This window comes from Sinocyclocheilus grahami, unplaced genomic scaffold (assembly GCF_001515645.1).
Source record: "Sinocyclocheilus grahami isolate Dianchi unplaced genomic scaffold, SAMN03320097.WGS_v1.1 scaffold784.1, whole genome shotgun sequence".
In the NCBI taxonomy this organism is placed as follows: Eukaryota; Metazoa; Chordata; class Actinopteri; order Cypriniformes; family Cyprinidae; genus Sinocyclocheilus; species Sinocyclocheilus grahami.
In genome coordinates, this window is record NW_015505963.1 from 22444 (window position 1) to 39283 (window position 16840).

The window sequence follows — 16840 nt, forward strand, 5'->3', positions numbered from 1 at the left end:
TCTCTCTCTCTCTCTCTCTCTCTCTCTCTCTCTCTCCAATTTCTTGAAGTACTGCAGAGACGGAGCTGCAGCGCTTAAACACCGTCAGCTCTTGCTTTAGTTGCCGGATATCTTTGCAACACAAATAAATGTGTATTCATTAGCAACGGCGGGCGTCTCGTAATGGAGAACCAACAGCGGCATCTCATCTGCTCTGCTCCCTTAAAGGGTGAGTCAAATCTGTCAAGACTTTCGCCTTATAACAACACATTTTGCTATAGCCTATTACTGTTTAATGTTTAAATCTTACTATCGTTTGATCAGCACTGTGTAGTTTGTCAGTGCATAAAGGAGACGGATGCACAGGAAATTAAAATTACACTGATTGACAGCTCAGTTAGTCCAGGCAACAAAAGTTGTTTATTCAGAGACGCAGGACCCCAAAAACAGAAGTAAAAGTGGTTTATTTGAATTGGTGTTTCATTTAGACATTTAGTTCTTATACATTCTGTTCAGTCGTTTATTGCATGATTAGTGTTGAGCGTTGCTCAGGAGTCAGTTCTGACATGAGCGAAAGCGACTGATCGGTGGCTGGAATAGAGCACAGCGCGCGGATCCCCCGCCGCGGGCAATGCGAGCACTGCGGAGACACACAGACACAGAAATACTGAGACCAAAATTACAAAAGTGTATGGCATTTTTAAATATTCCTTCTTGGATATGATACCCAAGAAGTAACGTAATTTGAATGATTTCTACAGCAAGTTTTTATACTAAGCGTTGACTGCATTCATCAAGCTTTACCTGCAATCCTGTTACACGGTTATTGTAGGCTAATAAAAATGTAATAAACACATTTGTACAAATATGTGTTTGTTTATTTTATACAAGTTTATCAATAACTACAAAATGCATTCGTTCATTCATTCATTTGGGATTTATATTATTAGTTTAGTATATTATTTTGACCGGACCCACTTTCTATGTCAAATACATTTGATAGCCTATATATTAGGCCTACTTTGTTTTTTTTTGTCTTAGATAATTACACACAGCCAAAAGCATTTACAGCCAAATTTTGAGTCTTTGTTTTGAGTCAAATAAGGTTTAATAGGCTATTTGAGCCATGTCACTTAATGGGTGATTTTTTTGCTTTATTGGACTGAGACTTGTTTTCCGAAGAAGTCTTGAAACTTTAAATCCCCTAAAATTCCTTTTGATTATGGATAAGCTGGCTATAAAATGCTCATGTTTAGCTATTTTATAAAAGAAAATGGATTAAAACAATTGTGGCCAATGTTTTCAATAAAAGCGGAGAGCAATCCAGCTTTTCATTTTAGTCATGCACTTTAAACTCATTCAGCTCTAAACAGTAGTTCCAAGGTTGTATCCTTGAGGACTGTAGAGCATTTCATCAGCGATGCTGCATTGACCAGGCTTTTATCTTTGCTTTAGCTGCATGAATCTGCCCCATTAGGCTGCATAAGCACTAAGGCAATTCAGAGATAAATCATTTATATTTGGTGCACATTGTGTAAATATGCAGTAATTTGTCCTTTAAGATTGGCATCCCACAATACTTTTTTTTTTTGTCTGTTGCGTTTAGTTTGCATGACTGGGAACACATGTCCGATGTTAATATTAGAATCTGCTCCTGTAGCAGTGCTCATGCTGGTGGGAAGGTTTGCTCTGCCCATTGAGAATTGAATTACCTGCAGAGTGATGCAGCCGCCCGTGTCGTGATTGAGAGCGACAAGCCTCATATAATCCGAGCCTACTTGTTTCTCTTTAGCATGCATGTTAGTGCATCATATTTTGATACCCTGATGTTTCACAGATTCAAGATGAACGCATGTATGTACAGAGCAATTACATTAGAATACTCTGTTAAACATGTTCAGAGGGATTCATTTACATTGTAATGTAGACTACTGCTTCTTCCAAATGTGTGTTTTCCTTGCTATAACTCAACAGTGTCAACATTTTCAGATACAATACTGTACTGTCATGCCATATATTTATAATACTTGCAAATATCATTCAGATAGAATTAGAAATGAATTAAGACTAGAGGAAGGTTTCAAAATGATTTTCGTCTCCATCTGTTCAATCTTGTGCTTATGCTTTCAGCTTATGCTGAAAAAAAAATAAGTTTTCTTAATATTCCTCCAAATGTTGTCCTAAATAGATGAACACAGTTGTCTTAACAAAGAATTTCATATTGCTAAAAGGTTATGTGAGTTTTAGGGTTTGTGAGTTCCCGGCATTGCAGCATGAATAATGCAGTTACTGTTATAGACTTATTATTTTGCTGTTTGCTGACTTCATTTAAACATTTGTTACTATTGTTAGTTATTTGTTGTGATTTTAGAAGCTTTTTTTTTTTACATTTGTTGATTATCAATGTTCTTGTGTGTTGAGTGCTGAGGCCTAAAATATGTTCAACTATTAAAAAACGATCCTGGTGTAGTGAATTTTGCTTTCACCAACCTAGGGAGGCGAAATAGTGTAGTAATGGGTACTCGCGTCACCAATGACGTTATGATATTTGGATCACGTGTCACTTAAGGTGAGGTTATGAGTACATCACATAAGAAAGATTGGTGGGATCTCTAACTTGTAGAACCTCTTTCTGTATCATCAACACAAGGAAGACACAAGTGTAATAAAATAGATTTTATTAACAAAATATAGACAAGAGTAACAGTCACAGGCCAAAACCTGAGGAATCAGTCTGTTGGTGGGTGAAGGGCAGAAACAACATTTTGTCCAATAGGAAGTCCTGTCCTTCCCGGGCTTTGTACCAAAGGTCTTCTTCTTGCCCTCTAAGAGGTGTCTGGCTGTTGTCCTGGCATCTTTATCTGATGGCGTTGGACAGTTTGCTTATGTAAGTCCACCAAGATCCAATCAAAATGTAGCAAACCTTTGTCCATTACACTGGATATCTTTGTTTTGTAGGATGATTGAAACAAAGACAGCTCACTTAACATGTTTTAAATTTCCAAATAAAAATATATACATAGCTGTCAAAACAATAAAATAAATTACTGTAAATGAAAATTTGCTGAACAAGAAATCTGTTGTTGTCATGATGAATGTATGGCTGAATGAAGCATTTTGCACAAACGGAACAAATGAATTCAAAACGACAAAACAAAGTAGTGTTAGTAAAATTAGTTTAGAGAACTTAAAAATCTGAACACATGCTTTGGATTTGCCTTAGATTTTTTTTTCAACAGTTTATTATTTTGCAGTATAAAATTACATTTAAAAAATATAATATGATGATTTCCTTCTCTCGGGAAAATATTAATTCTTTTTTTTATTTTAAAGAGACATTAATATTTCTGTTTTTCTTAAGTTTACTATATATTTTATTCTACATGAAGCCTGTGATCTGAGAAAGTTGATGAGTAATGAAAATTATGACAATCGAAGGAAATAGTGCATGTGTGTTAAAGGAACACGCCACTATTTTTGAAAATAGGCTCATTTTCCAACTCCCCTATAGAATTAAAGGTGCAGTAGGAGATCTTGGAAAATGCTAACTTTAGCCTGATAGCACTGAAAGCGAACGTCCCACCCTCCCTGCAATCGCCGTCCAAAGCCACGCCCCCTGAACGCATATACGCTCACAGACCAGAATATCAGAGACAACATTACAATAGGCTACATCAGCGGTTCCCAATTCCAGCCCATGTACTGAAGTGAAGTAAACTTCAACGGATTTCCCCTGCTCAGGGAGTAGGGAGCAATGAACACTGTGTAGGGATCATATCGATCGGAACACAGTTCATGCACGTAGCTCACTTCTAATGAGCTGGTTATCTGAATCGGGTGTGTTAACTAAGCGAGACATTCAAAATATGCAGAGTGCGGGGGCGTGTGGACTGGAATTGGGAACCGCTGGGCTACATCATGTGTCATTCACCGGTGAGAAAACTTTAAAAGTACTAAAATACCAGGAAGGAATATCGGGTTGTTGATTTTTTTCTGCTATTCTCGCTCTGTCTGCACAGCGTGCGTGAACGCGCTGATGACGTATCCTGTCTGCGCGAACCGGGTGCGCAGAGGTATGCTAATACATACCTTGATAGGCAGGTAGGAAAGCCAATTAAAACGCTCGGACCGAGCGTTTTGATTGGACGAATATTTCTTGGTCCTACACCTTCCACAGAATATAAAAATAAAGATAAATACATTTAGACCACTTAACTTAATGATTGCTATCGGGATGTGAAGAGACTTTCAACCAGCATAAGAAAAAATGTTTCTGAAGACAATCACCTATTGCACCTTTAAACAGTTGAGTTTTACCGTTTTCGAATCCATTCTGCCGATCTCTGGGTCTGGCGGTAGCACTTTTAGCTGCAGTTTAGCATAGATCATTGAATCTGATTAGACCGTTAGCATCTCGCTCAAAAATGACCAAAGAGCTTCGATATTACCTAGCTGGGGACTATTTTCAGGTGCTGCGTAATATCATTGTGCCTGCTGCACCCATGGTACGGCAGCAAAGTTCCTCGATTATTACGCCGGAATGAGAGTATAGTAAAATGAGCCTATTTTCAAAAATAGTGGCGTGTTCCTTTAAGAACATTATAGTACCTGTCTGTCATCTGTGATTAATTTCAATATGGAAATGTTTCCTTTTTCAAAGCTAATAGCAGATACATGTGTGGGACATATTTTGTTAATCATATTAAAGGCCACAATCATCACAAACTCTTTAGGGAATTATGACATAATTAACATACTGTAGAGCATGAAAAATACCACAGCATGCCATACAATGTTTAACTTAAACTTTATTATCCCTAGAAAAAGTGTTTATACTAGGCTAAATGTTTAATCATTATACTAAATGTTTGTCATTTAGGGCTAGTTGAATATTTAAAAAATGTTAACAACATAAAAATATGAAACAGAAGAACGAGTATCTGTGCCTCTTCCCTTGTAATATATTTGAGTCTTATATACAACTGAAACTTTTAGACTTTTTAACTAACTTTTTTTTTCTATGAATAAAAGAACATCATCAGAAAATGGCAGAAACATTTTCACCAGACAGCTAATTCAACCTTCCCCAAAACTTGTCTTCTTTCCTCTTTCTCCATAATATCATCAATTCCTGAAGCAATCTCTTAGCACAAGATGCCCTAGTGTCCTTCTTATAGACAAGGTCATTTGTTTTTTGTTTTAATGTGATTATGTCCTCTCCAAACCATTAGGAGACTTGAACCTGGCTTATTCACACTGCCTGACAACAAAGAAAAGAAAAGGACATTCACTCTTTCAGCTGTCATGTCTGTCTAAGTCAGTCCTTAAAGAAAAAATACTAATAACTGTTTAAATTTAAAATGGTTAGCACTTCTTGTTTTTTCTTCCTTATATTAATCACTTCTGTGAGTAATACACTCATACCTAAGATTAAAAAAATGCTAAATCTATAGTAGCAACACATTTATGTAAAGAACTAAAACGTATTTATATCACACCCCCAAAATGAAAGAAATATCACTGGACTGTGTAAAGTATTAAAATTGACTTTGTTCTTATGGGCTGAAATGCCACATTGAATTTTTTTCACTTTTGCCCCCTCTCCTTATATTAACATATCGACAGGCAATTTTACAGCTTGCCTCTTAAAACCATTGTTATTCATGCCAGCTTGTCAAATATGCTATAATGTTCTTGCATATAGAACCTGACCCCAATGCACCAGAGAAGGCGTAGAGAACAGAAACATCATACATCATTTCGACAGAGGCTATCATGAGTGCAAGGCCTATTTTCAATCCACTTGCGACTGATTGTACCTAAACTGTGCACTCAGGTTAAGCTGTTCCTAGTCAGATCAGTAAAACACTCAGAATGCTGCTTTTCAGTTAGGAAATTATCTCAGACTGTTATCAGGAAAATTATTTAGTTTTAGTTGTATTTGAAATGGAATAGTGTTATCCAGAGCTGTTATAGCTGATGATCTGCACGGCTTTCTACCGTCCATCATTTGTGAGCAGCAGTCCTGTCAGATCCCGCAGCATTACGCAGGTAGATTGGGGGAAGTGCTGTGTCTTCACCGAGGGGCCAATCATGCAGTTCACTGGGGCTGCCAGACTTCTCAAATAGACATATGGTCCACATCCATTCAATGGATTACTCCGCAGCCTGAGCACTCAGCTTCCCAAAGGCATGTAAACACAATGAAAGTGAAACAAGCTCTCTCTTTTGATCCATTAGCTGTTGTAAAGTCTCAGACTCATTCACATGGTGTACATGGCTCACAGTATAGGGATTATGATTACATGGTGTTTCATAAGTCATACGAAATATGATGTAAAATCAGTATTTAATTAATTTAGACAATTTTGTTCACTTTCTGTTTACGATCATTAAACTATATTGCAGTCTATAACATTTGCTTCAAAAAATTCTAATACCACAATGAAAATCGGGATTTAAAAAAAAATGTAAATCTGGAAATGAAAAAAGTTTTAGCTCTTCACTCTTTCTAATCATTAATCAAGTGCAATCAAATATAAAACGTCAGATTTGCTTTCAGTGAAGCCCAGTATGCTTTTTGGAAAATTATCATCAGGTTTTGTTTGAGTGCTGCTGTCATTAAATCAACAGGTGACACTCCACATACTTTAGATAGATTATGGGCTATAAGCTATATAATTGTGACTTTTCACCATATGGGAATGTTTCTTAAATTTGTTACAGCTATAAATAAAATAAACCAGACCATATCGTCCCCTTGGAATTATACAGAGTTCTGGCATGAAACTCTAGATGGCGCAGTCCGATAGGTCTAACTCAGTCTGACCTAATGACATCATTATCACATGGCACAGCCAATTGGTTCTCTCCTGTATCGGTAGCCAATGAGCTCACTGCTCAACATTCAAATATATGACAAGGGATTGCCGTAGCAGTTGCCAGAAGCGAAACAAGTAATAGGAAAGAGGAGAAATAAAAAGCGATACTAATCCTTTGCCGGTGTCCCTGCCTGGTTAAGTCGCACGGTAGAGTCGATGGTCTTTACACTCTTCGGTCTTCACATGAGGAGGCCTCCACGCGACGGCTGCCGCGGTGAACTAAGCTTTTTTTATACCCTTCTAACAAAATACTACATTAATTCAGCTGGACACACTTTCCTTATTTTCTCCACAACAAATGGGAACACACTTTCTTTATTTTCTCCACAACAAATGGCCAAGCAAGCACAGACACTGACAAGTTACGCGATACAGAACGAGACCAAACGCGATATCAGCACGTCTCCACAGTGTCTTTGCAACTTTACAGATGTTCTTTATGCACCAAGAGCTTGTAACACTTCAAAGAGAAAGGAAAAATTGAAATCGCATTATATGACCCCTCTAAAGGCTTTCAAGAGACATATAAACAGTATATAGCCTTTCATTTGTATATAAATATTACATAATATACACTACCCTTCAGAAGTTTGGGGTCAGTAAGTTTTTTTTAATGTTTTTGAAAGAAGTCTCTTATGCTTGCCAAGGCTGCATTTATTTAATAAAGTAAACTTTTTAATCAATTTAACAATTTAAAATAACTGTTTTCTATTTAAAAAATTGTTTTTACATGGAAGCCATTACTCCAGTCTTCAGTCTCTCATGGTACTTTTAAATCAGGGAACATTTATATATAATGAATATATATATATATATATATAATATTTTTATAGATATAAATAGATTTTGGGAAGTATGACTAAGTGCATAGTTTATGAACTATATGGCCCAAAGCTTTAGCCCTCACAATATAACTTTAAACCTGTGTTTCTCCCAGACTCATGAGAGCCATAAAGGCAAAAGCACTTCTTCTGTGGTGACTGCAGACCTCTTCCCCTCCACCATCTAATCATGGATGATATAGCTCCACAAGACACGTCTTCCCTCATGAAGGGGGCCAGAGTCATTGCTAAGGAGGCCAAACGACAAGCTGTTAAGAAGGTCAACAAAGTTGTGGACCGTGCCTCAGATGAGTACTCCCATAGTCGCACCTACCAGCGCTTCCAGGATGAAGACGATGACTACTACAGCCAGCCGGATGGGAACTACACAGGAGACCACGCCAATGATGAAGAGGGATCCAGTGACGCCACTGAGGGTCACGATGACGAGGATGAGATATATGAAGGGGAGTACCAGGGGATCCCCTCGGATGCAAAGGCCAGAGATGGACAGGTGGCTCTGGGACAGCCGCTGGCAGATGGCCTGAAGGACCAGAGAGAGCTGGAGAACGAGAGGCAGGCAGATGAGGAGGAGCTGGCGCAGCAGTACGAGCTCATCATTCAGGAGTGTGGACATGGCAGGTTTCAGTGGCAGCTGTTCTTCACTCTGGGCTTTGCGCTCATGTCTGATGGTGTGGAGGTCTTCGTGGTGGGCTTTGTTCTGCCTAGTGCAGAGACGGATATGTGTGTGCCTGACTCAAGCTCTGGATGGCTAGGTAAGAATAACAGGAATGTAACTATTGTACATAAACACTATATATTTATGCATATAGCACATTGTATGCAAAGTTAGCATTTTAACAGTCATGCATTCCCTGGGAATTCAATCCATGAGCTTGGTGTTGCTAGTGCCAGGCTTAGTTCACCCAAAAAGGAACATTATATCATTAATTACTCACCCTCATGTCATTCCAAACCCGTAACCATTTTGTGATACCATTTTCCATTTTGGAGAGTATCACGATGCATGCAGTACACGTTCTTTTCCAGCACATAAACAAAGCATGCATGTGGTGCTGTTGATGTAGAACATGCATGCGCTGTGCCTTGTTTACATTCCGAGGAGAGCACGTGCATGTGTTGTGATACTCTCCAAAATGGTGCCCAAGGGTGACGCGGAGAAGAATTGTTGAATAAAGTCGTTAATTGAAATTTTCTATGTGCACAAAAAGTATTCTCGTAGTTTCATAAAATTACAGTTGAACCACTGATGTCACATGGACTATTTTAACAATGTCCTTACTACCTTTCTGTGCCTTGACCGTGGTAGGACCCTTGCTTTCGGATTTCATCAAAAATATCTTAATTTGTGTTCCGAAGATGAACGAAGGTCTTGAACGATGAACGAAAAGCAGCAAATTAATATATTAGAATGATTTCTGAAGGATTATGTGACATTAAAGTCTGGAGTAATGACTGCTGAAAATTTTGCTGTGCCATCACAGAAATAAATTACATTAAAAATATTTATATTTAAAAAGAAAACAGCAATTTTAAATTGTAATATTATTTCACAAAATAATTTGTTTTACTTTTTAATGAAATGGTCAAGTTGAGCAAAATAGTAATATTTTCCAAAAACATTAACCAAACACGGTAGTATTTTTTCTTTTTAAATATATGACCTGTTATTTTTATTTATTATTATTATTGGCTGTTGTATTCCGTAGTTGATTATTATTTAGTGTGACCAGACAGTTTACTATACTGTACAAAAAGGAAGCAACAATATCAAAATATTTTGATATTACTTGATCATCAAGATCAAGTGTGTGATACTTAGTTCTCATTGACCTGGTTTAGGGTCATTGATATTCATATAAATTGACATTCTTATGTGTTTTATAAGTTTAATCAAGTCTGAGTATCTCTCTTTCTCTTTATCCTTTATCCTGCTTTTTCTTCACTTATGCACTCATCTGGAGAGCCCTGAGGGAATTGTGTGGCATGCTCTGCTTCTCTCTCTTTCATGCTCCCTCTCTCTCTTTGTCCTTACTCTGTCAATGGCTTTTAAGACATAATCGCACGTGGCCGGCTGTGACTGCCGGTACAGCTACTGGCTTTTGAGATCAGATACGGTCATCAGCAGAAGAATTTGCTGCTCCTCCGCCAGAAAGATTGAAACACTGTATAGGGATCAAAAGAAATAGCTTTGAAATGCTTTTATGTCTTTTAAAATCTTTTAAAACTCACAAAACGGCTGCATTTATTTAATACAAAGTACAGTAAAAACAGAAATATTGTGAAATTGTGTATATATATATATATATATATATATTTTTTATAAATAACTGCTTAAATATATTTTACAAATGTTTTTTACTTGATACAATGATAATTTTTTTCAGAATTCTTTGATGAATAGAAAGTTTGAAAGGATTTATTTTTTAATGGATTTTTTTTGTAACAGTATAAAAGTCTTTACTGTCATTTTAATCACTTCAATCCTTGCTTTTAAAAAACTACTAATTCCAAACTTCTTTCAGAGAACAATGCATTGTTTCAAGCAGAAATTCAGGCAGAAATTTAGAGCCTGCTGACTAATTCAGTCGTGTTAAACAGTGAATATCTCTCGGTGAGTAAGGTAATGGCTGCTCTCCAGCAGACACAGTGGTGCAGTGGTGATTTAGTGCAGAGATGCTGCAGAATATGAACTTTCTGCAGGTCCTAGTTAGCATTCAAGTGTTGTCTCTTTTTCTGTTTGCTGTCATAGTGTAACTAGTGAAATGGCACAGTATCACATTCCACATCTGATGTTTAAACCTGATCATAATTCACACATTCATTTTCTGTAGTTATTTACTCATCCTCAAGTCATTCAAAACCCATATACTGTACTGTATGCTTTTCTTTCATGAAATCTAATAGTAAGAAGTTTAGCAGAATGTCCAGGCTTCTCTTTTCCATGCAATAAACAGTATACAGTGATTTATACTTTCAAGCTAAAGAGAAAAAAGTCGCCATCAGAAATCCATACACTATGTTATGAGTTTTAAAGAATATTGAGTTATTGAGAATATTGAGTTGAATTTTAAAGAACTGTAATTGACAAATTTGTTCAAACTGTTCAGTTGTGGTTTTATAAATGTTTAAACAGATGCTAATTATAATGTGCCTTTTTGATTTGAGCTTTTTACTGAGACCAAATTATTATGCTATAGTGAATTTAAGAAACAACATTTTGAGAGTTTGGATGATATGTTCTATACGAACAGAACCGCAGTGGACTGAACAAGTTGTGTCACGTTACTGATATACGTGTGCTTTGATATTAACTATCCTTCTCCCAGGCATTATTCAAGGCTATCATGAGTTAGAGAAGGAAATTGACTTTTGTTATGTTCATGCATGCAGACATTATTTGATCCGTTTCTGCCTGTACAGGACAATTAATTCAATGTAGTTTCACAGTCTATTGGCTTTATTACCCAACTACAATCAGCCTATTCATCCTGATTAAAATCTGTGAATTATACCCAAGGGGCATTTAGTATTCTATAGAAAGAAGGCAATGGAAAATTGCTGCATAACACAATTACAGTAATGGATGGTGTTGTGAACACGTTGTGTGATGTATCTTCCATTACTTTTGGCTTAGATCCAGGAGCCCATCTTTGTCTATTAATCTGTGGCTGATTTATCTACTACATCTTATCATAACCCTTTTTCTAGCTCTCTTTCTCTGTCCACCCTCTCTCATTATTCTCTTTATCTGTCTCTTTTTGTGCATTGTTGAGTCTAGGAGATGCTGAGCTTGGCTAAACTGCAGTGAAATCACCCACTGCAGAGATTACAAGACCTGCACAGCCTCTCAATGTGTGCCAGAGAGAAAAAGATATATACAGTGGGTACGGAAAGTATTCAGACCCCCTTAAATTTTTCACTCTTTGTTATATTGCAGCCATTTGCTAAAATCATTTAAGTTAATTTTTTTTCCTCATTAATGTACACACAGCACCCCATTTTGACAGAAAAACACAGAATTGTTGACATTTTTGCAGATTTATTAAAAAAGAAAAACTGAAATATCACATGGTCCTAAGTATTCAGACCCTTTGCTCAGTATTTAGATCAAAAGGGTGCTTCTACTAAATACTGAGCAAAGGGTCTGAATACTTAGGACCATGTGATATTTCAGTTTTTCTTTTTTAATAAATCTGCAAAAATGTCAACAATTCTGTGTTTTTCTGTCAATATGGGGTGCTGTGTGTACATTAATGAGGAAAAAAAAATTAACTTAAATGATTTTAGCAAATGGCTGCAATATAACAAAGAGTGAAAAATTTAAGGGGGTCTGAATACTTTCCGTACCCACTGTATATATATATATATATTACACACACACACACACTTGATTTTACAGAGAACATTTGCTTAAAATAATACTGCCTTTCTGACTCTATTTTCCCAAACCTTTTATTTTCTTTCCTTTCTCTGTTTAATGCTCTCTTTTAAATTCTATGGCCCAGATATTCAGCAACAGAATATAAATCATGCTGCTATAATCATTTCAGCTTTGTCGCTCCATACACCCAGATGGTTTTTAACGCACAGACCCTAAAGACAAGCTGACAATGGAAAAATAACATCAGTCCAGGTAGTAAAAAGATAGTTTATTGTTTCATTTGTGAGTTATTCGTCTTATGGGGGTGATTCATTTTTAAAAGCCCTGAATAAATGAGCACTTGTGCTTTCCTCTGGGTCTACTTTCCATAAGAATTAAAATTCTGCTGGTGACTGGTTATCACTGTTTTCACGTTACGATATAGTTTATTGGTCTAACATTATTAATAACTCTTAATAGTTAGAATTATTTATTAATGAAAATGTATCATGGTAATCACCAGCTTCTGACAAAATGCCATGATATGATATATGATATGATACTATAGTTATTGTAACCTATGGACATGGTGTTTGAAAGATATGAAACTGGAGGAAAATGTTTTAATATTTTTTGGTTCTCTTGCAAAGTGCCTTGCGTTCTTATGATAACTTTGTGTTTGCTTGCAGTAGCATTGAAATAAAAATTTTCCTTCCTCATATTATTTCCATCACCAGTTTTGTGAGCGAATGCAAAGTTTCTCAGGGGAATGTATACATTTTGCTTTTGGCTCCATCACTGTCATTACAAAGGAATGAAAATAAGACTCAGGAATCTTTTTACACTGTTTTAAACAAATCCTGTATTAATATTTTATGCGCTGTAAAACATTCGGCCTATTTTAACTTAAAAACCTAAGTTCAATTGCTGCCTTAAATATTTACATTTATTTAATTTGGGTTTACAAGTAATTTCAATTTAAATTATATTAAACTAACTTAAAAAAATAGGTTGAATCTCATAAAACCTAAAAAATGACGTTGCAGTTGGTTAAAATATTTTGATGAATTAAAGTATTATAAAAACATGTTACCATAACTTATTGATCACATAATACGTTTTTACAGTGTGACTTTAGAGAGGTAACAACAACTGGACAACTAAATGGTATTTTAAATGATGTATTCATTGTTTTTGTATCAATGTGCTTTCAGTTTCCATACAGACTGTGCATTAGTGGAAGGAATTTGACAGTGTAGGTTTCTTTGTTACACCAGTAGGTGGCGACAATATCTTTATTACTCATTGAATCATTCATTCAACCGATTCGTTCAAAATAGGAACGAAACAACTCAAGTGTTTGTTCTGAGACTCCCTAGCTACCACACGACATGCCAATTACGTGTGTTTCAACTTTGACTCCGTTTGGAAATAATTTGAAATATTGTTTCTAAAAAGTAAGTTACTCAATACTGAACTGCTGTAGCTATAAAAGCGATGTTGCAATCGGGCCACCGTCAAAGGTAATCACAACAGCACTCTTGCTTTGTGATGTTTCTTATATAATAATAACTGTAAAAATCATGCATATTGTATGTTTTTAGGTGTGCAAGGCAACAGAATAATCTCTTTGTTATTGTGCATTGCGTTTCCCTGCAACAGTCGTCTTTTTTGGCATAGAAGTAGCTGTTTATGATTCTAAGCTTTGTTGAGTTGACAATCAACCCCACTGAACCCTGCTGAGAAAACATAATCAGCCATAAGCACTTAAGTCCCCTACAGGCCTCCATACACCAGCACTCCCTGCTGTGTCAACAGCCCCAGTCATCACTAAACTGCTTTCATACAGCTCCACTAACCAGCAGACTCACTCTCTATCACCAGTGTCTAACCGCACTACAGCTTCACTAAGCCAAAACAGACAAACAGCTTTGATAGCTGATTAAATGCAGAATTTTACTATTACTTGTTGCTGATTTCACTGAACATGCTTAAATGGATAGTTTACTCAAAAATCATTTACTCACTCTCATGTTGTTCCAAAACTGTATGACTTTCTTTTTTTGTGTAACATTTTGAATAATGTATGTGAGAGACATAGACAATCTTTATTGTCATTATCCAGTACAGAAAAGCTATGCTTGCTACTCCATCAGTGCTATAATAATGCAAACCTAAAAATATTTAAATAATTAGTTAATAAATCTGAGATGTTTACAAACAACATTAAAATGGTAATCACAATAGTAATACTGGTTGCTCTTTTCCAGTTACAGTGGATTGGAATTTGGGATGGGAGCTTTTAAGTAACTAAATATTAATAGTTTTTGGCGCTTTTTTTTAAACTAATCTTAAAAATGGAAAAATATAAAGAAATGTTTAGGTATGACCTTTATAACTGAGCAGCTTGCTGAAAAGTGAAATGCCTGACATGATCTCAGGAGTCTTCATTACAAGTAATGGACATCTGGAGACAAATGTGTCTTTTATGCCTCTATGAGTCTGCGGTATTATTAGAAAGTGAGACATGCATTTATCATACGCACGTTTTGCTTCATTAAATAAACGCAATTGTATAATCACAAGTCTTAAAGTAGTTCACCTCCAAAGTGAATCTATTTAGCAGGCTTGTTACTGTACCAGCAAAGCAGTTTACTGCTTACTATTAATTGTTGTGCTGGTTCTACAGCAGCAAAATTGTAAGTGCTTGGTCACAAAGAAAGCTGCTGTATCAGTTGAGAATTTACACCTTGAGAAATCAGCAAATCTCCAAAAGGTTTTGTGCATTGCAACACATGCTCTGTGTAAATAGTGTCACTGCATTTCTTTTAAATACAACTATCAATCCACCAATTTCTACCCATCTCTCTCTGATATGCTCCCTATATCTGACAAAACAGCTAAAATTCAGTCTTATGTAATATTTTAGCTCTTCCCTCTTTCCATGACTTATGCATTTAAATACATAATTATTTTATTTACTATTTTTTTTCTACAATATTTACAGTCTTACTTCCTGTCTTAGACGCGCACTAGCAGCAGTTTAGCCAGTCACGACACACTGGGCTAGCAAACCTATTTCTGAGGGCAGGGCTTCATAAAAGCAGGAAATTACCATCTAATTCTGCTAGATATGTAAGGCATCTTAGTACAATACACAATAGCTGTAGTTCTTTTCCAGTTAAATCCTGTGATGAGGTCTTCTATATAGAATTCTGAGATCACTCAAATCTGATACATTTTTAATGGTTATTTGTTTTTCCTTTGGGCTACTTATGTAATCAACATTTTTACTGCACGCAAACTCACTTGCTTATAGCATCATCACGGAAAGTCTCCTTCATTTCACCCAGAAAACAACAAAGAAAGTCCTCAGGTGAAAACATCAGTCAACTGAAAGTTTAATGGTGTTCTTGTTCTGAGAAGCAGCCGCCATATAAACCAGTATATATAAATCAGCCGCCAAACAAGAATGAAGACAAAAACAAACTCTCCTGAATATGACTGCATCAGTCTGTGTCTTTCTCTGCCTGAGGTGTGTGTTCACACTGTTTCACTTTGTTTTTTACCCCTCTCCTCTTATTTACTACAGGCAGCATTGTGTATTTGGGGATGATGGTAGGGGCCTTCTTCTGGGGCGGCATGGCTGACAAGGTGGGCAGACGGCAGTGTCTGCTGATGTGCATGTCCATGAATGGCTTCTTCGCCTTCCTGTCTTCTTTTGTGCAGGGCTATGGCTTCTTCCTGCTCTGTCGCATGATAGCTGGCTTCGGGTGAGTCTGTTTCCTGTACCACACAATCTGTGGTACATCTTCAAGATGTTAAATTTGTCAAGTCCAAAACGTAGATCTTGATAGAGACTTTAAGTTTTGTAATACAAAGAAGTATATAAATATGTGTAGACTACTGCTTAAATGTTTGGGGTGAGTAAGATTTTTGTTGAAATAAATGAATACTTTTATTCAGTAAGAATGCATTAAATTGATCAAAAGTGACAGTTAAGACATCATTTTTCAAAAGATTTCTATTTCTATCAACTTTGATCAGCAGAGACCCTAAAAGGTTGAACAATAGTGTGGGTGTAATATAAAATATATATTTATATAAAAGATAAAAGCTATTGATATAAAGAAGAGAAGTATAAAGATTTATTAAGGAAAATACTGGTTCCCCTTCAGGCTATGTCTACGTGCCTTAGACATGTGGAGGAAACCTTGGTTCTTGTCTCAGGGCCCGGTGCTGGGAGCTCCTTGTTTCTAGCATTGAAACACTTCCTTTCGGACCTAAGAGATCGCCATGTGTTGGTGCGCACCGGCAACACAGCGGTGGTCTCTTATATCAACCACCAGGGAGGTCTGCGTTCGTGCCCCCTTTATAGGTCGGTGCACCAGATCCTTGTGTGGTCCCAGGGCAACACTCCTCTCGCTGAGAGCAGTTCACATCCCTGGGCATCTTTAAATAATTAGTTAATAAATCTGAGATGTTTACAAACAACATTAAAATGGTAATCACAATAGTAATACTGGTTGCTCTTTTCCAGTTACAGTGGATTGGAATTTGGGATGGGAGCTTTTAAGTAACTAAATATTAATAGTTTTTGGCGCTTTTTTTTAAACTAATCTTAAAAATGGAAAAATATAAAGAAATGTTTAGGTATGACCTTTATAACTGAGCAGCTTGCTGAAAAGTGAAATGCCTGACATGATCTCAGGAGTCTTCATTACAAGTAATGGACATCTGGAGACAAATGTGTCTTTTATGCCTCTATGAGTCTG

The 16840-nt window shown here is 36.4% G+C and overlaps 1 protein-coding gene across 1 annotated transcript in view; it reads left to right on the forward strand.

Annotated features, from left to right (window-relative positions):
• The first annotated feature begins 21 nt into the window (after nucleotides 1-21).
• Nucleotides 22-16840, forward strand: part of LOC107561616 (synaptic vesicle glycoprotein 2C-like) — a 28944-nt gene continuing 12125 nt past the window's right edge. The window contains exons 1-3 of the mRNA XM_016246090.1: nucleotides 22-208; nucleotides 7798-8457; nucleotides 15658-15838. Coding sequence (XP_016101576.1) covers nucleotides 7872-8457; nucleotides 15658-15838 — 767 coding nt within the window. The 5' untranslated portion in view covers nucleotides 22-208; nucleotides 7798-7871. The remainder of the gene's footprint in view (nucleotides 209-7797; nucleotides 8458-15657; nucleotides 15839-16840) is intronic.